The 19889-nt window shown below is 35.1% G+C and overlaps 2 protein-coding genes across 3 annotated transcripts; both read left to right on the top strand.

Annotated features, from left to right (window-relative positions):
- The first annotated feature begins 1527 nt into the window (after nt 1–1527).
- Nucleotides 1528–5280, top strand: LOC106876953 (fatty acid-binding protein, liver-like). Its single transcript, XM_089340478.1, has 4 exons — nt 1528–2034; nt 3312–3493; nt 4419–4526; nt 4864–5280. The coding sequence occupies exons 1-4, from the start codon at nt 1959–1961 to the stop codon at nt 4918–4920; spliced, it is 423 nt and encodes a 140-aa protein (XP_089196604.1). The 5' UTR covers nt 1528–1958; the 3' UTR covers nt 4921–5280.
- Nucleotides 5281–6983: 1703 nt separating this feature from the next.
- On the top strand, nt 6984–17473 carry LOC106876950 (mitochondrial fission factor). Of its 2 annotated transcripts, XM_014925720.3 has the most exons (5): nt 7138–8372; nt 11899–12040; nt 13714–13924; nt 14311–14506; nt 14981–17473. In XM_014925720.3, exons 2-5 carry the CDS (start codon nt 12035–12037, stop codon nt 15207–15209), a joined length of 642 nt encoding a protein of 213 aa, XP_014781206.1. In that variant the 5' UTR covers nt 7138–8372; nt 11899–12034; the 3' UTR covers nt 15210–17473. The 2 variants fall into 2 exon arrangements, with proteins under 2 accessions (XP_014781205.1, XP_014781206.1); XM_014925719.3 differs by lacking the exon at nt 11899–12040 and having other exon boundaries at nt 6984–8372.
- Nucleotides 17474–19889: the final 2416 nt, after the last annotated feature.

Raw genomic sequence — 19889 nt, 5'->3', positions numbered from 1 at the left:
AAGGCCAGCAATTTCGGGGGACGAGGTGAGTTGATTACATCGACCCCATTGTTCAACTAGTATTTATTTTATCAACCCCGAAAGGATGAAAGCAAAGTCGACCTCGCTGGAAGTTGAACTCAGAACGTTAAAACAGACGAAATGCCGCTAGATTTTGCCCGGCGTGGTAAAGATTCCGCCAGCCTGGAGGTACTTCAGAATATTCTGGTTGGGTACTAATTTGTAATGATGCTAAAGTGGAGTTTCAAAAGAAATGTATCACTGTAAATCTGAGGGAGCACCATTGAATAGTGAGGGAGGATGTTCCGTCCATTGCACTCCCTTAGGTGATGGGCATATATGGAGGAGATGCCTGAGTACTCTATGCCCACAGTCCTTCCGAGAATAATGGGCGGAGAAGATGAATGTGTAGATGGATGGATAGAAATTTGATTGAGTGTTGATTAATTTAATTGTGGGTGAAAGAGAAAGCGATTAGGAGTCTCGAGTTGTTATTAACCAATATTTCAGTAGCAACAAGACCGGTTTGGCTTCTCGAATTTCTATGCTTGCAAAGAAAATCAAGAACTGGAGATGACGAGATCGGATTATGCGCCAGGGATCTTTTCTGTTTGTCTCCCATTTTTCAATTTCTTCAATTTTTGTTCCAAATGATTTCATATTAGGTGTTACATTATAAATTCGTATGCTAATCCTTGACATGAAATTCATTTTCTCCATAAATCAATAAATAAAGAGTTTAATAGTTTAAAGATTGCTTTTAAACTGCTCAGCGGATACTTATTTTATGGATCCCGAAATAAAATATAAAAGGCAAAGTCAACCGTAATTTGAACTCAGAACAACATCTCACAATTACCATTCAATAAGTGGTAAATGGTCGCTTGATTTGCAGCGAAAATGAATTTCCTGTCAATGATAAGCATACATAAGCATACATCTACATCAAAATAACACCTAATATGAAATCAATTGGAAGAAAATTTGGAAACACTGAAAAATGGCAGCTACACATATACGATACAGTACCGGATATTAAAGGGGTCAGCTTGTTTTAAAATATTACGTGTTACGAAATTAAGTAGGGAGAGTAGTTTGACTAACTAGAAAGAAAAAGAAGGCGGAAGAGAAAGAAAATGTACACACACACACACACACGTGTCGTGTGTGATAACCAATTACGGATCCTTTTTAAAACGGGGGCCACATTTTTCATTAACGAAACACTTTGAAACTTGGAACACTGGTAGAATGTGTCATATAAAACATCTTTTTCTCTTAGTCTTCTTAAAAAAAAAAGAAATCCATAAATTATTCCATGTTAAAATTGTCGTATTTCTGTAATTTCAACCAATCACTGACGTCCATTCAGCCGATATACATTAAGTGCCGACTACATAAACAAACGATTTTGAAACAATTAACCCTAACCCTAGGGTTAGGGTTAGGGTTAAAGCAAATTTAAAATGAAAAAAGCAAATAAAACGAAGGTATGGAGATTAAATACGCTTTACATCGCTTAATTAGCCAAAGGAGTAAATGTAAACAACTGAATACTTGTCAGTGATTGGTTGAAATTATCGAAATAAGACAATTTTTTACATGAAATAAATTCGAATTCAAAAATATTTTTCTGTTCTATAACACAAAATAGACAAGTATACGAAGTTTGAAAGTCTTTCGGTACCAAAAACACTGCGTAAAACATTAATGAAAAATGTGGCCCCCGTTTTAAAAAAGATCCCCAATTACTTCCTTCTTTCATTCTCGAAGTGATAAAGTAATTGAGTTGTTTGACAAGGTTTCATTAATCTCGTAAATGCAACTGTGAGTGTCAGTAGTAAAAGCTAACACCATATTACCGCCGTCTGTAAGCGACAGGTTGTGTTTAAAGTCAACTACAAATACCAGCTTCTCTTTGGTCTTTCTCTGCCTCCTATACATCATATAACTAAACGATGGAACAATTCCTTGGAAAATGGAAAGAAGTCAAAGGAGATGTGGAACATCACCGTCAATTTTTAGAAAAAATAGGTATTATATTGGTTTTGTTGATTTTTATTTTTGCATAAATGGTGTATCTCTGAAACGTCGTTCTCTGTGAATGTGTGTGTGTGTGTGTGTGTGTGTGTGTGTGTGTGTTTATGAGTATCTGTATCGGCCGTTATTGCATAAGATCAGCAGTTTTCATTTATCTTTTTTCGACCATCAGTTGCCCTTTTTCAAAGTCTGTTTACAAGCTCAATGTCATAATTATAGATGTTGTCCCGTAACTTCCAGAAAAATGGATATTTTTTAACGAAATTTCCAACGTTTAGATCCTGTAGATTGAGCGTACGTAAAAAGATTTGTTGGAAAAAAATTTTTCCGAGGGGTTGGGAAAAAGGAGATTCGGAAAATTCTTTGTAGTTATATCCTACACCGTTTGAAAGGTATTTCTATAAAATTTCGGGGCTAATGCAGAATCGTACCTCACCTCGAAGAATGCATTTTTCTGCAAAACTTTATACCCATTTTCCTGAAAGTTATGGGTGGGAAAATATCGGGTCGTGTGAATTTTCCGGAAATCCTCTCCCCAACCGCTCGGAAAACTTTTTCAGCAAATCTTTACATACAGTCAGTCGACAGGATCTAAGCGATTATTTGTTGAAAGTTTCGTTAAAAAGTCAGGTGGGGTATACAGACGTAATTATAACGGTGGAGATGGAGTATATGTAATCTGGGTATACCCCCCCCCCCTTTTAATTTTTTTTTTTTTTTACGGAATCCTCTGTTTCAGACCATGGAGAATCCGAGCGTTAAACTAATACACCTGTTTACTGTTTACACACCTGTCTTTGTCTTTTGTTTTTCTGTAAATTTTAAATATATATATATATATATATATGTTTGTGCTTGTCTCCACCACATAAGAACTGGTGTTGGTTTGTTTATGTCTCCTGTAACTTAGCAGATCAGCAAAAGAGACCAAAGGAATAAGTATCGTACTTAAAAAAAATAAGTTGATCAATTTGAATAAAAACCCTTGAAGGTGTTGCCCTAGCATGGCCATAGTCCAGTGACTGAAACAAGTAAAAAAATAAAAGATGTATTATATGTTTGTCTGCATCTGAAATAAGAAAACAAATTGGGAACACAAAACACAAACACAATGCTACACAAACATGCTTTGTTCATCCTATGTGAATATTTGCAAATTTCTCCCTTTTTTTGTATAAAGTACAACTAGTTTATCATTTTCTATTTTTTCTTTTCACTTTTTATTAATTTTATTGCTTTTCCTCTACATGAAATTTTGTCATGTTTTACAGGGGTTCCAAAAGAAATAGCAGAGAAAATTTTGAAATATACATCGGTTTATGAAACAGTAAAAGAGGGTGATCTGATTAAAATGGTTTCAAGTTACTTGGAAGATCCTAGTTTAACTAGAACATATCGTTTTAAGCTGAATGAAGCTTTCACTGATACAGATAATTTTGGACAAAAATTTACAGTGAGTTAATTTGTTAATTTTTTTGGTACCTTATATTATTTTCTTCCGCTTTTATTTATTCCTCTCATGCACACACTTGGATGTAAACTTCCTTATAAAACAACTGCAGGAGAATTACTTAGCTGAGAGGAAACCATTTTAATGACCAGTGAGGAAACTATGTGTGGACGAGTGGTTTGTGAGGGCTGTACAAGCCATGTACAGATATACAATAAATGAAGTGAGACTCACTAACAAATTCAGTGATGGATTTATCAGGAAGGTAGGTGTCCTTCAAGACTGAGTCATCCATTCATCAGTCGTAGAGGCCATTACAGAGGAGTTTAAAACTGGCTGTCCATGGGAATTCCTGTAGTTCTCATAGCTAAATCTATAGTGGAATTAGAAAGGTAATTCCAGGCATGGAAACTAAACCTCAACCCATAAGTCTTCAAGGTAAAGTTTGCTAAGTATGACAGAAATGTTTGTGATTAGGACAGAAGACAGGACACTGGCACCATCACGAAAGTGGTCCTGCTTGATATCCGGAAAGAGTATAGGTATGAAGTCCAGATGCTGTACTAAGGACAGAGAAAGGGTGTAGCGGAATCACAGATTGACCAACAGAGAAAGTAAGGTTTGAATGTGAAAGATGCGCTGAAGCAATAAGTACAACGAGCACACTGGAAATAGATTCTCTTAAGTGGAGAATAAGAATACTCTCTCTCTCTCTCTCTCTCTCTCCCCACACATGATTTCTTTCAGAAGGTGATTGTTAGGATGCCATTCAAAATGCTTTGTTGCATTTCTTTTGACTCTTTACAGTCTAAGTTCAAATTCCACAGATGTGTGAAGCTATTAATTACCATTTCCATTTTCCCCTCCCATTTCCCTACAGAAAGTATTGTTTCTTCAATTATTAACATTCTATCCTTGTATTTTCCAGGTGTTTTGTAAAATTGAAAATGGCAAATGGTATGATAAATGCACAAATTACTATAATCAAGCAACGATTGAGAGTGTCCAAGAAGTTGTTGGAGATGAATTGATAGTGGTGAGTATTTTTACCTCTTCTCTATTATTTGTTTCATTGGAGTGTGGCCATGCTGGGTCTATATCTGGGAAGGTTTCATTTGAATGAATCAACCCCAATATTTTCTTTGTAACTCTTTAGCATTTAAACCAGTCATATCCAGCCCAAATATTCTATTTGTTTTATGTTCAAACTGGCTGTATCCATCCTCTCACACCTACCCTACAATGATAATAGTGTTTTTATGTAAAAAAAAAAAGCATATATTTGTGCGTGAGTGCGCACGCGTACAATTTTGTATATGAAATATGTAACAGAAAATAGATGTATTCCAATTTTAATTTTCTTTTATTTACAGAAAATAACTTGTGATGGAACTTCAATGATAACAAAATTCAAAAAGCAATCAAGATGAACAAGAAAATGAAGTTGGAAAAAAATTCACTTGTGAATGTCAACATAACAATACTAATACTAATAGAAATAATAATAATAATAATAATAATAATAATAATAATAATAATAATTATAGGTATTCTTAACTAGAAGGTTGTGTAAATTAACCCAAATATTTTGCTGATACATATTGTAATAATCCAAAAAACTGGACGACAAAAACAGATTTGGCTGGATTTAAATTGGAAAGAGAATAATTGAATTAAATACTGTAAAACTATTTTGTTAGCTGTTCTGTTGATTCTAACAGCAACAATAACTATTTTAATATTAACATCAAGTCTTCTTAAATAAAGAAAAACAATTAAATTGTTGATTATATGGACGTTTGTTTATTTTCTTTACATTATTTTAACTTTTCTTCTTGTTTGCTGACTAGAATGGTATTTATAAATTTCTTTTATTTTAATTGTTAATGGATAGAAGTTCTCTTACTCATTAAACTTTTCCGTGTTCCTATCTGTCCCAGTCTATCGAGACATTGTACAGGACCTCCCATCCCCAAATCCCTGATCCTTCCTACTACCAAACCTCTATCACCTTCACTTATAACATCCTATTAATACAATAGAGATGGTCATGAACAACTTTCTCCTTCAGCATTTTATATCACATAAAGAGACAATTGTTATTGTTTGTCTAGCCCCAGGAAACATCGTTACCAGCTGGCTATAGGGAGTCCAGCACCCCCATTCAAAAATATAAAGACACAGATATTGTGTCATATAGCCAACTGGAAGCGATGTTTCCTGAGGCTAAATAACAGTAACAATCGTCCCTTCCAGGACAGCCAGTTTATGTTGGCAAATAGTCTTTACTTTAAAGAACTGTTACTGAATATCTCTCTTTGAGAGATTTAGAAATAATGTTTCTATTTATCTTATATAACCTCTCTCTCTCTCTCCCTTCCTCCCTCCCTCTCTCTCTTTTCGTCAGTCTTCAGTTTCCATTAGCATCCAATTTACCAAAGACTTTCTCTTCTACATCACACTGCAGCGGTTTCTGTCAAGTAGTTGGTTACGAGGATGGAATTGTGGACTGGTTCAGGTGCTTGGGCCTTTTGGGAAGAAATTTCTTCCTGAACTCCTTCAAGACCTCCACAAAGTACTCTTTGTTGACTGTCAGGCCTGAGGGAACCCAGTGGATGTAGATGATTCTTTGGCTGTTGAAAAAGGGAATCATCGTTAACTTCCCAGTGAACTTCCATAGCCTGGTTTCTTGTACCAGTGTAGAGCAGATGCTCAGTTAATCCATAAGCAGTCTGGAGCATTTCATAAGTTTCTGTGGCATTTTCGCCCAGTTTAACACAAAACTTTTTTTCCATAATGGGCTTCCATATTGTCATCACATCGTGACTGCATTCTGAAACCAAACTAGTCAACTGTGACAAGAAATGTTTAGCAGCATGGATTCAAAGTACTGCTATTGTTGTCTCCCACGATCTGGAATGACAAAAGCTGGCTGATCAGCTCATTAGATGTATACTAATAATATATTAAGATTACAATAATGTAGAACAACTCTAACGGCGTTCGTTGGGTTGCAACATGAGTGTAAAGGTGCATTTCCTACACAGTCATTTGGGCTACTTCCCTAAAAAACATAGTGCAATTTTGCCTTTCATCGTTTCAAGATTGAAAAGCAAATATACTTAGGTCAATTTTGTCGCCCAAAGCTTGTCTTTGAGCCAAATAAGAAGAAAATTACCCAATTTTTTTTTTATATAGTAAATCTCTTTTAATTAACTATAGTAAAGGATCAAAATATTTTTGGCGAGTAGTGGTTGGAATTATCTCCCTTACATCCAGCATTCTTTTATTTTAACAGTAGAAAGCCATAATAATTAGGAACTTAGAATAATTCTTTCTAATTTTTGGCACAAGGCCAGAAATTTTTGAGGGAATAAGGAAGTCGAGGTAATCTTCAAGTTTAGGGGCATAAAAAAAATAAATAAAAATATTCAAGGGAAGTAACTGAACGTCTTACCAGTATTCTCCGTACATCTCTGTTTATAAATAAATCACACACGTGATTTGATTGATGTTAGGGTAAGGGTCAGGGTTAGGATTAGGGTTAGGGTGTGATTTATTTATAAACAGCTAGAAGAAAACGGATAATACTGGAAGTCGTTCAGTTATTTCCCTTGAATATTTTTATTTATTTTTTTTATCCCCCTAAACTTGAAGATTACCGGAAGTCGATGACATTGATCCCATTGCTGAACCGGTACATATTATATTGACCCCAAAATGATGTAAGGTAAAGTTGACCTCGGTAGCGTTCGAACTCAGAACGTCAGACCAGAACAAGAGGTACATTACAATAATAATATTTTTGCTCAAAGGCGGCGAGCTGGCAGAACCGTTAGCACGCCGGGCGAAATGCTTAGCGGTGTTTCGTCTGCCGTTACGTTCTGAGTTCAAATTCCGCCGAGGTCGACTTTGCCTTTCATCCTTTCGGGGTCGATAAATTAAGTACCAGTTACGCATTGGGGGTCAATGTAATCGACTTAATCCCTTTGTCTGTCCTTAGATTCCAATTATATCAGAATTTGTAGTGGAGACAAATTTCGGAATTTGGGAAGAGTTTTCAATAATTCAGCAGTCGACTTCGTTTCCTCAAATTTCCAGAGAAAAGATCTTTCGATTAAATTAAATAACAAATACCTTTTAGGTGGTGTAGATTACGATTATGTCAGAATTCAATGTGAATAATAATTAAAATAAAAAAGGTGGACGCGTACACGTACATGTTCATAAACATCACATAATTTCTTAACATTTCAAGTTTCATTTTGCAGATATAATATGCGACATGCGTCAGTATGTATGTGTGCGTGCGCCCACCAATCTTTCTTTTGACATTAAATTCCGAAATAATTATTATATATACCATTTGAAAGGTATTTGTAGAAAATTCCTTTAAAAAATACCCATTTTTCTGAAAGTTATGAGGAAACAAAGTCAGAAGTGGGGGATCACGCATGAGAAGATACGCCAAAAGAGAGATTGTAATTGAAACAATTTGATTAAAGGTTTATTCGATCGATCAAAGCCAATTTGGTACTAATTAACAAGTTACTTTAATCAATTAGTTGAGTTACATTTCGCATATGAAAATTAAAAAAAAAAAATCAAAACACACAAATTAATGACGTCATCAAATTATGTGTTTATGTTTAGCCGAACATTGTGGAAGTGATTTTGCATAAAAATAATGCTATTGATAAAGGAGATATATTTCTGAAGGTTCAAGTCCGAAAAAGAAAGCTTAATTTATGATTTTGAACTAGATTATTGAGTAACCATATCAATACATTAGATCCTGGTTTGTGTTATGTTAATCATAGATCACTGAAGAGATCGAATTATGTCGGAAACCTCAGCCTTGGACGTCGAGCCTTCAACCGAGGTGAGTGGAATCAATAAATGCTTTCTTATTTCACTCATTAATTACCACTTTGTTTGTTTATATATATATATATTTGTATATTTGTATCATTATTATGGGTTTTGCCAGTGTTCAGGTTGTATAATAATGATTTCTAAATGAGAAATTCCTCTGACCGAATTTCTTCCCCGATGTAATAATAATGATGCTTCCGTCCGACTCTTTTCAAAGAAGGTGGTTTCCATTATCGAAAACAAAAAAAGACCTTTTTGACTTACGATTGACATTCGAACACAATGTCATGGTTTGAAATGATTATAAGAATTATACTGCATGAAAATATTACACTTTGTTTAGCCTGTTATGATAATGAACTTGTTATTTACGCTGTTTTATATTTATATATATATATATACACGCACACACACACACGTACACATGTATATTTATATATATATATATATATATATATATATACACACATACGTACTATATATATATATATATATATATATATATATATATATATATATATATATATATACACGCACACGTACACATGTATATTTATATATATTTATATATATATACACACACACGTACACATGTATATTTATATATACACACACACACGTACACATGTATATTTATATATATACACACACACACACACATACATACATACATACATACATGCATGCTAGAAATAGAAACCAAATTTTCCCTGAGATCGCACCCCTCCCTGCTTTTTAAATAAAGGAAGGACATGCAATTGTACTCATAGACGTACCTCAATGACAGTATCGTATCGACTGCAATGTGTTTTTTTTTTTCAATCATAGACAGGTCAGAGAAAACGAAACCTTGGTACTAAACACTAATTTATCATTAATTGCATTTATTTTACACATATTTATTACACACGTAGGATAACTAAACTCTACATTCTATTTTGGTACATTGGTGGATTTATTGATTGCACTCGTGACAGTAATAAACTATAAAAATTATTTAAAATTACATAATCGGCGTTTAAGTATCTGCAAATTCTTCATTTTCGGACACCTCAACAAAACACTGTCTCGGGAAAAGCTTCGGATATATTCTTCATTCAATATATATTTCATTATATATATATATATATATATATATATATATATATATATATATACATATATACATATATATATATGTAGCTAGATAGATAATGTTAGTGTTTTGCTAAATACGGAATAATATATAAAATCAAACAATGGTTCTTTCAAACACTTCTTGGACATCTGTTTCTTCTCATTTCACTCTGCAGAAAGCTGAGAGCACTTAATGGAATTTGGCGTTTGGTAGCTGGAAACTGTGCAGAAGCCCGCCGAATGTATCAATTACACTAGGCTTCACAGTTTTCCCATTTGTTTTTAGATATTTGGACGCATTGCAGATTGTACTTTTAACCAACAGGCCGATGTTGCCGCTACCTAACCTAACATAAAATGCAACGATAGTCTGATGTTAACCGCTGTTTATTTTTGTTGTTTAACCCCAGGTCGTCCCGGATCCAGTAGACCTGTAATCGAAACTATTTTTGTTATCAGACATAACGTACTTTGGACTACACTTTCTTGTGTAATCTTCCTTTCTTAAGACCATAGGGTGCGATTTAAGGGGAGATTTGGCTGTTATTTCTAGTCCTTGATCCAGTAGACTTATAATCAAAGACAGCTTTTTCAAGATTCAAGCATAACGTACTCCGGACTGCACTTTCTTCTGTGACCTTTCTTTCTTAAGACCACAGGATGCAATTTAGGGGCAGATATAGCTGTTATATCTGGTATATTAAATGACCACGCAGAAGCTCCTTGCGTAGTTAGTTGTCGCTATCTTTCCAGGTGGTAAAATTAACCCGGGCATGCTTAATTTTCGCGGTTATCTCCCAGTGACATTGCCGCAAGAAATTAAGTTATGCTAGGCGTAACACCTTGCGAAGTGCATCCAAAAATTGAGTAAGATTTTGAGTTTTAGCTCATTCAATATTTGTGGGATTTGAATCAGTTCTGAGCCTGGCAAGACATCGTTATTTGCATAATTACTACTCAGAAGTGTTAACAAGCATCCTTTGGGCAACAATTCCACTTCTGACGTAACATGGAATGTGTGTACCACACACAGCGGCCACTATATGAACGTGTTTTCTGTACGCGAGCCACTTCAACCTGATACCACCACATTCTACTATCGTAATAATGGTATATCTACACATGTGTACCCCTTCCCTTCTGAAAAAAATGTTTTCGCAACAAATTCCGATATAATCAAGATCTACATCATCCGAAAGGTATTTGCCGAAAACTTCATTTAAAAAAATGTTCATTTTTCTGAAAGTTATTTGGAAACAAAGTCGGACGAGTGTACTTGTGTAGGTATTCTCTTCACCAGTGGTTCCCAAACTTTTTCGGGCTGCTGCCCCCTTGGCACCCAGCCCACGTTCCTAGCGTCTCCCCACCACTCACCACCATAAACGTAGATCACTTTCTGCAAAAAATTCAAAACAACTGTATTTCACAAATAAAGCTTAACCCAATTAACCCATTATTTTATTGTTTTTACATCCATTTGTCCCCCTTTTCTGGCCACCCCATTATCTCCCCACTTTTCTTCGATGCCCACCTGGAGCTTTCCACAACATCCGGGGGTTCGGCAGTACTGCCCATTTTAGGAACCACTGCTCTACACAAAAATTATATGTCCAGTAATTCAGTTTACGGCATCGCTTTTTACTTTTGTCACTGATGCTGAATGACAAAGGTGAAGGTGATATCCTTAACTGATGTATCTTGAGATAATGTCATCTTCATCATCATTATTTTCACCTTCATTTTTTCATGCTTGCATGGGCCAGACGAAATTTGTTCAGGAAGATTTTCTATGGCCATATGCCCTTGCTGTTGTCAATCCTTTCTTGCTTCCAGACTTGACGTGTTTTCAGAGAAACTTGGAAACAAAGGACACCTCTTGTATGATGGTGACTCTCGTTTACAACAGTCACGAGATGTTAAGATGAGACAGTAACACACGCATGCAAGTACTTGTGACAGACTTCTTTCAGTTTCTGTCTACCAAACCTTTGTGTAACAAATTCCACTTCTGACGTAACATGGGATGTGTGGACCACACACATCCAGCTGTAGAAACTCTGCCAAATCAGATTGGAGCCTGGTGTAGCCATCTGGTTTCACCAGTCCTCAGTCAAATCACCCAACCCTTGCTAGCATGGAAAGCGGACATTAAACGATGATGACGACGAAATCTGCATGAAAAAAGCTATAATTAAATTAATGTTAGCATGTTTAATGCATGGAGCCTGGAAGAAAAATGCAGTGGGATAAAAATGTTTTGCTCATTGACTAATATCTTGGCAGTCTTTCGGAACACAAATTTCTGACTGCATGTCCTACACAAAGGAAATGTTTTCACCTCTGCTCTCCTTTCTCCTCTGTATTCCTCTCTTCCGCTGATGTCCACTGATAATTTTATCTCTCTGATTTTCATTTAGGTGTGATGTAACCCCTTACATTGGAGTGAACTCAGTCAGTCTAGGACCAATAAATATTTCAAAAATATAACCGATATCGAGTGAAGGGAGCTCTTTCCGATTCCCACTTAGCTGAGTTGTGGCTCTTTACGATATAATGAAGGTAAACCATTTAAAAGCTTAGACTCACTGAAAGGACTGACGTACAGCTGAGTCTTGTTAGATAACTTCTTTTCTAATGGATCCTCAAAAAACCCCCCAAAACATAAAACATACTGCTAGTTACTATCACAGTGAAAAGTGGAGGTACGTGGCTTAGTGGTTAGGTTGTCGGGCTCGTTGCCATAAGACTGTGGTTTCAGTTCGTGGACCGGGCGACGTGTTATGTTCTTGAGCAAGACACTTCATTTCATGTTGCTCCAGTCCACTCAGCTGGCAAAAATGAGTAATCCTGCAATAGACTGGCATCCTGTCCAGGTGGGGAATTTACTGGGAAACCAGCGAGGAAGTGCATTGTGAGCAGTGGTGTATAACAATATCTGATAATGTTTGGTTGATATAGTGACACATACAGCGGAGACACGTGGCTTAGTGGTTAGGGTGTTGGACTCATTGTCATAAGACTGGTTTCAATTCATGGACCGGGTGACATGTTGTGTTCTTGGGTAAAACACTTCATTTCACGTTGCTTCAATCCACTCAGCTGGCAAAAATGAGTAATCCTGTGACACAGACTGGGGTCCCATCCAGGTGGGGATGAAACTGGAAGACTGATCCTTATGAGTCAGTATGACTTGAAAAGGTAACTTTACCTTTTTTACCCTATCACAGCAGACATTACAGTATGCAGCAATGTTGGTTCTATTCATGCAGCTGCTAGCATCAAACTCATGGGTGTTGGTGCTACACGAATTTGGGTCGTTGTTTGGTTTAAACACTTAAACTGTCATTGAAGTAATTGCACTATCATCCTGCTTTTTTTTTAGTAAAATATTGGTTTCAATTTAGTATTGTAGATAAAACCCGGCATGCTAATGTTTCTGCCAGCTTCCCTCCTTATACTGCCAAGTATATTAAAGGCTTTATAAGTAAATACTATGTCCTACATGGTAGCAATGTGTTTGTAAATGATTAATGGGTTGGATGTGGTTCTGAAGAGCAAGCAAGAACTCTTGAAATATACATATACACCCATTCCCTACTTTTTCTATCTTCAACAGCATTATTTGTATAGGTGTATTCATATATGAAACCATAACTTTCAGTGCTGGCTCTAGTTTCTACTGAAAATCTGTAGAAATAATTTAAAAAAGTGATTGGATTGCACTGCTAACACAGGTAGGATATAGTATTGACTTAAAAAGCCTTTAATATACTTGGTAGAATATTATGGTCATATAACGAAATACAGTGTTCTTACCAGCAATTAATAAAGTGTTATCTGAATGCTAAAAGCTTTAACCCATTAGTGTTTGAACCAGCCATATCCAGCACAAATATTCTTACTGTTTTATGTTCAAACTGGCAAGACTCAGTCGCTTACGCCCACCTTACAATGTCATTCTAAAACTAAACAAACACACTGTAAAAATCTCAAAGCTACAAGATAATGCATGATTAATTCAAAACAAGATGAATAAATCAGCAATGCATTTGATAGAGTAATCTGAATGCTAAAGGGTTAAACACAAATTGTAGTCCAACTGCTTCATGCTCCCACCTGTCAAACCTAAATATATAATTAAATCTATGTTCACGTTATATTGGTGTATTAGTAATTTCTTAAAACTTATTTCATATTCCTTGAAAATGAGTCGCTTTCTTTTCTGTTTCCAGAAGGCTGGGTTTGTACAGAGTTTGCCCTCTGACTTCAGTGATGTACAACCTCGTAACTATGATCCAAACTATATCTCTGAAATCAGCAACCAGATGCAAATTCCAGATAGACTTCAATATGATGGGACTGTCGATTCTCGGTCAAAGTCACCTCCTCTTAAATCAGAAGTGCTTTCTAATATGACCATTCCAGAAAGGCTTGTCTTTGTAGGTAAATATAAACAGCTTTGTATTTCACCACTTTTTTTAAAACAAAACTAAAAATTCATAAACAACATGAATTTTTGATCTATCCATGGGTTCACAAAAATTGATTTACAAGAGAAAACTCACGATATAATCAACCACCTTGAATTACATTTCGAAAAGCGATGATGTAACTCTTCGATGTTGTAAAACAAAGAATTGTCAGGATAAAACATTAGAGTTAATGACTGTCAAACATGGTGCATCAGAAAATCAGACATTTCATTCTTAATGACCTGATATATTTATCATGATAGTCGTTTGCACACTTTATGTGTACCAAATTGCACGCACATGGCATCTAAGCTTACTTAGAATTATATATTAAATTCATTATTTTTTTCTTTTCAGGAGAAGATAAGCATGTGGGTCTGAAATCTACTATGCGGCAATTTGACTTTGACAACATACCCCAGACTGGAGCATCGTATGTTGGAATGATCACTCCACCAAGAACACTAACTTTAGAGGAGCAATTTCCTTTTGTTGAAGATTCAGCAGAACCAGAACGCCATAAACGTAGTGTAATGCCTCTAGTGAGAAATGGGTAAATTGATTTTTCTTTTCTTGCATATCTGTGTATTTTGTAAAGACACCTCTTGTCTTTTTTTTCACAATTCTTTTTTATAACAAACGAAAGGAGCACAATGTAACCATGTGCTCATCGGACCCTGTCAAGCTGTCTAACCCATGCCCTGTGCACCTTAACCTACTTGTGATCCCACTACACCTCACAAAGTACACTGCATGCAATTCATACTTTTCTCTTTTCTCCATATTGAGCAAGGCTGTTTTACTGAAGGTAACTGGTATTTTCTGTAAGTCATATTGCCTCAATAAACTTGACATATCTCAAACAGAAAATAGTTTCCAACATGACATCCTTTAAGAAAAGATTGATTGGAATATAAAACTGCATTCTGCTGTTAGGTGGTGAAAGTTTTGATTGGATATATCTGATTTCTGCCACACAAGGGTTAACAGTTGTCACTGAAGTAAAATTGAACTTTTTATTTTTCAGGGTGAATACTCAAGTCTATACTCCCGGCACCTCTCCCGGTGATACTTTGCTTCTAAATGACGAGGACGAAGCCACTTTGTTACGTACTCATTTGGCCAAGTTGACACGGCGGATCGTATCGTTAGAGCAGGAAAATCAGAAACGAGCTCAACGCGATTTAATTATTTATCCTACACTTCTCGGCTATATGTTGTGGAAAGTATTAACATGGTTTTTCCGTAGTAACTGAAAAGAAAAAAAAAAAAAATTGAAATCTGTTCTTTTTTTTTTCCTAACTATCAAATATTGAGCTCAATATTATTATATCAAGCAGTCAGATAATATTGGTGGGGTATGGGAGTGGGGTGGGTTAAAACAATTCAACAATTTATTTTTACTTGTCATTGTTATTGTCACTCATGTATTTGAGTCAGTTCAAATTTAGTTGGAACACCCATGATGTGTGTGCTCTCACTCTCTGAACGAAAGAGTGATTGTTGGTCCAGCTTTCTATTTTTATAATTTTTCAGTATAATAATAATAATAATAATAATAATAATAATACCAACAACAACAACAACAGCAGACATGATAGAGAGATGGAATAAATTCCTCATAGCCTTGCTCAGAGTAGGCTTTATCTGCCATCACATTGAAGGTGTCTCATTGGAATCAAGGCCAATACGCAGCCAACTGTGTTTGGTTCACATCAGTTATATTCCCACCCATCTCTTTACCTAAATGTGTGGCACTGTGCCATTGTCATAGCATCAGTATTATTATTACCATTATTAGGTAGAGAGCTGGCTGAATCGTTAGCACACCAGACGAAATGCTTAATGGTATTTTGTCCATCTGTATGTTCTGAGTTCAAATTCTGCCAAGGTTGACTTTGCCTTTCATCTTTTTGGGGTCGATAAAATAAGTACCAGTTGAATACTGGGGTCGGTCTAATTGACTCTCCCCTTCCCCCAAATTTCAGGCCTTGTGCCTATTGGTAGGAAGAGTTATTATTACCATTATTAGGCAGCAAGCTGGCTGAATCGCTAGCACAACAGGCAAAATTTTTAGCAGCATTTTGTCTGTCTTTATGTTCTGAGTTCAAATTCCACCAAGGTTGACTTTGCCTTTCATCTTTTTGGGGTCGATAAAATAAGTACCAGTTGTGTACTGGGGTTGATCATATCGACTAGCCTCCTCCCCTAAATTTTCAAGTCTTGTGTCTATAGTAGAAAGGATTATTATTATTATTAAGGTGGGGAGCTAGCAGAATTGTTAACGTGTCAGACAAAGTGTGTTGTAGCATTTCGTCCATCTTTATGTTCTGAGTTCAAATTCTGCTGAGGTCAACTTTAGTCTTCATCCTTTTGGTGTTGATAAAATAAGTACCAGTTGAGTCCTGGGGTCGATGTGATGATTAGCCCCTGCCTTCAAAATTTCAAGTCTTGTGCCTATAGTTGAAAGGATCATTATTATTATTATTATTATTATTGTTCTTATTAATAGTAGTAGTAGTAGTAAGGTGGCAGACTCATTAGCACATTGGACGAGATGCTTAGCGATATTTCTCCCGTCGCTATGTTTTGTGTTCAGATTTGCTTTTCATCCTTTTGGGGTTGATAAATTAAGTACCAGTGAAACACTAGGGTTGATGTAACTGATTCATCCCCTCCTCCAAAATGGCTGCCCTTGTGCCAAAATGTGAAACCATTATTATTATTATTATTATTATCATTTAAGCTCAGAACATATTTAGTTTCAGCCCTTTACTTTCCGAGTTCAAATTCTATGAAGGACAACTTTGCCTTTCATCCTCCTGAGGCTGATGGAAAGAAAGTACCAGTCAATTGCTGGGGTTAATAAAAATCGACTAACCTGTCCCACCAAATCTGTGGCGATGTGCCTATGTAAGAAATCATTATTATTAGAATAAATATTTTAATATTTTCATCCAAGTCAGAAAATGAGCCAATCAAATGAATTTATAAAATAGAAAACTATAAAGTTTGTTTCTTTTGTTAATAAAATGACTCTATGAATCCCGTTTACATGAGTGATGAGTGACAGTCTTGTAAAAATCACATGACGTTTGACAAAAGGATTTATGATTGCTAAAAATGGTGAATGATTAATTGATTGGTATTTGGAAGTTGTGGGTATATCGGAGCAGTGTATTAGCAGAGCACTTGACTAAATGCCTTCTTTTAGCATTAAATCTCATCTCTTCCACATTCTAAGTTTAAAATCCATCTGCAGCCGATTATGTTATTCCTACTTTCGGTTGTTGATAAAATAATTACAAAGTATGTTCTAGGATCTGGTTCTGTTGTCCATCTTCTTCTACAAACATTCTTGTCTTTGTTGTGTCAACATAAACAAATTATTGGTTACACTAACATTTATAGGTGTCAACTGTAAAGTTAGTGGCATCTAATACTTTCTAAGTCTGTACTTTATTAATATACTGCTTAATGATAATAATAATAATAATAATAATATTTATCAACAACAAAATTAGTTGAGTAATTTTTCCTGCATGCATGCAGACACACTCACACAAACATTTACAAATCAAAATTGTAATTGATGTTGATTACTTTTATTTCAATTATTATTTTTTAAATTGACTAAAATAAAAAAATTAAAAAAATGTTTATTGCAACAGCTATATATATATATATATATATATATAAAACAGCTTTATCTTAATATTTGTTTCTTCCTGAAGAATGCCATGCTATGGTCTTTTACTTTGTTGCTACTCAGCTGAAACAGGGATTACAGGGATGGTTTTCTTGTAAAAAAGCCTTGAATGTAGATAAAGAATGGGGACTCTGTTGTCTAAAAAGAAATATTATTACTTATTTTGGTAAATTAAGGTTTCTTTAATAATATTGCAATTAATCCTGTAGTTAGGCATTTCTACTATCAAAAGATTTCAAATTTTAAACCTGATGAAGGTAAAAAAGAAAAAAATATGGATACACAGTAATCCCTTGCCATATTGCAGTTCACCTATCCTGGTTTATTATTTAAGCTTACGTCGATTCCTCCGTGGTGTTGTTTTACATTTATCATAAAATATATTTATTTATTTATTTATTTATGTGTTTCAGCCAAGTGGCTGCGGTCATGCTGGTGCACCACATATATGTACAAAATATAAAAAGAAATATACAGTACAGTTTTGTTTCTACTTTGTGGATTTTCACCTGTCGCAGGTGGTTTTGGAACGTAACACCAGCGATAGTCGAGGGATTACTGTAATCAATAAATGAAATAACTTTTCCTATGTGAAAAGTTGTTGGGACTAATTGTTGTCATGATGTGGGAAGTTGGAAACTGGAAAGTTTGTAAAGGTGGGACATTTAAAACTACAGCGTTTGTAGATATAAGAAATTTCAAAATGCAATGTTTATACATATAAGAATCGAGTAAAAGTCTTTTTCTATTTTTTTAGAGACTGTTCGTGTAATAATTTATAGGATAATATATTAATTGCAAGTATGTTCACTTTAAATACGGAAAAAATTTTCTGATTCTTGTACAGAATTTCAAGAGTCAAATGTCTGAAAAATAGGAATCTGCTCATGTTGGATACATCCATTGGTCTCCAGCTATGGGAGGTTTTTTCTTTTCTTCTTTTGTATTTTCTATGACCATTATAAAACTTACGGTTAAATATCTCAATGTATGGCTTGAAGGCTTTAACATTCTTAACCAACTAGGCTACTGATGCAATATTATAAATGTTTAAATTAAAAAGTTCCTAGTTCAAATCCAGTCTGGTTCTCTGTGCACATCCAAGTATAAGATGACACTTATTACTGAATAGAGTTCACACTGATCGAAAGTAGGGTGGATGTAGAACTGAACTTCTTCATATTTAATGACAACTTCTATCGACAGATCGGGGACTGCGATGGGCACGTGAATTGCCCCCTCCCTTGCTAACCTAGTCATGGGGTGCTTAGAAATCAGTCTTTATCATAAAGTTAGGTAAACTGATGGAATATATAGCATTTAGGGTGAATGAAGACGCTACTGGATTGTCAGTGCCTGGTGTATAAGTTCCAGTTTACTGGCTGTCTTGAGCTTTCAAGCTTATCGGACCATAGTTCACTCTAGCTTCCATGGTTTTATAAGTAACTGAGAGGAGAGAATTGCCTACTGGACCACAAATTTAAACCACAAGCTATGCTGGTACTCATTTCAGTTGAGTGGACTGGAACAACTTGAAATGAAGGGCATTGCTCAAGGATACAACACACCAAAGTTATGGGTTTGATTCTAGTTTAGGAATGAAACTGAGGCTTTACAATCCTAAGTCTCATATCCTAACTGCTAGGCTTTGTACCCTGACTCAATCTACTGCATGGGATGCTAAATTGCCTCTTTTTATCTCTAAGATATATAAACTGAGGTAATAAAGCATTTGACAGCCTTAACAATAGATTGAAACTTATAACCCAGGACTGACAGTACATCCATTTTGCTTTTTCCATTTTTATTTCAATTCAAGGCAATCTCTAAATGTATAAATCAGAAAACTTTAACACACACAAATGGATTTTTGTAAGAAATAGTATTTTTCTGTTAATTATTTTCAGTATATCAACAAGAATTTATACAATTAGTTTTATCAAACATTGCTTGTTTATTTACAATAATTATAACAACAAAAAAATATTTTAGAGAAAAGTAGAAAATATATTAAATTAAGAATGTTCGGCTGACATATCTTTTACTTTTTATGGTTTTTCTTCAAGTTCATATCGTTGACATCTGGTAAGATTTTGTTAATGTTTTATCATAAAAGTAATAAAAAGAGTACAGTGAACTTGCCATGGGGGATTGGAAAACCCAATGTTTCAAACAGAATCTTTCTTCAGGGAAAAGTAGAGAAATTAACAACAGAGTTTTACATCCT

Source organism: Octopus bimaculoides, chromosome 23, assembly GCF_046866305.1.
Source record: "Octopus bimaculoides isolate indiv1 chromosome 23, ASM4686630v1, whole genome shotgun sequence".
In the NCBI taxonomy this organism is placed as follows: domain Eukaryota; kingdom Metazoa; phylum Mollusca; class Cephalopoda; order Octopoda; family Octopodidae; genus Octopus; species Octopus bimaculoides.
The sequence above is the reverse complement of the archived record's forward strand: the minus strand, read 5'-3'. Positions and strand labels throughout refer to the sequence as shown.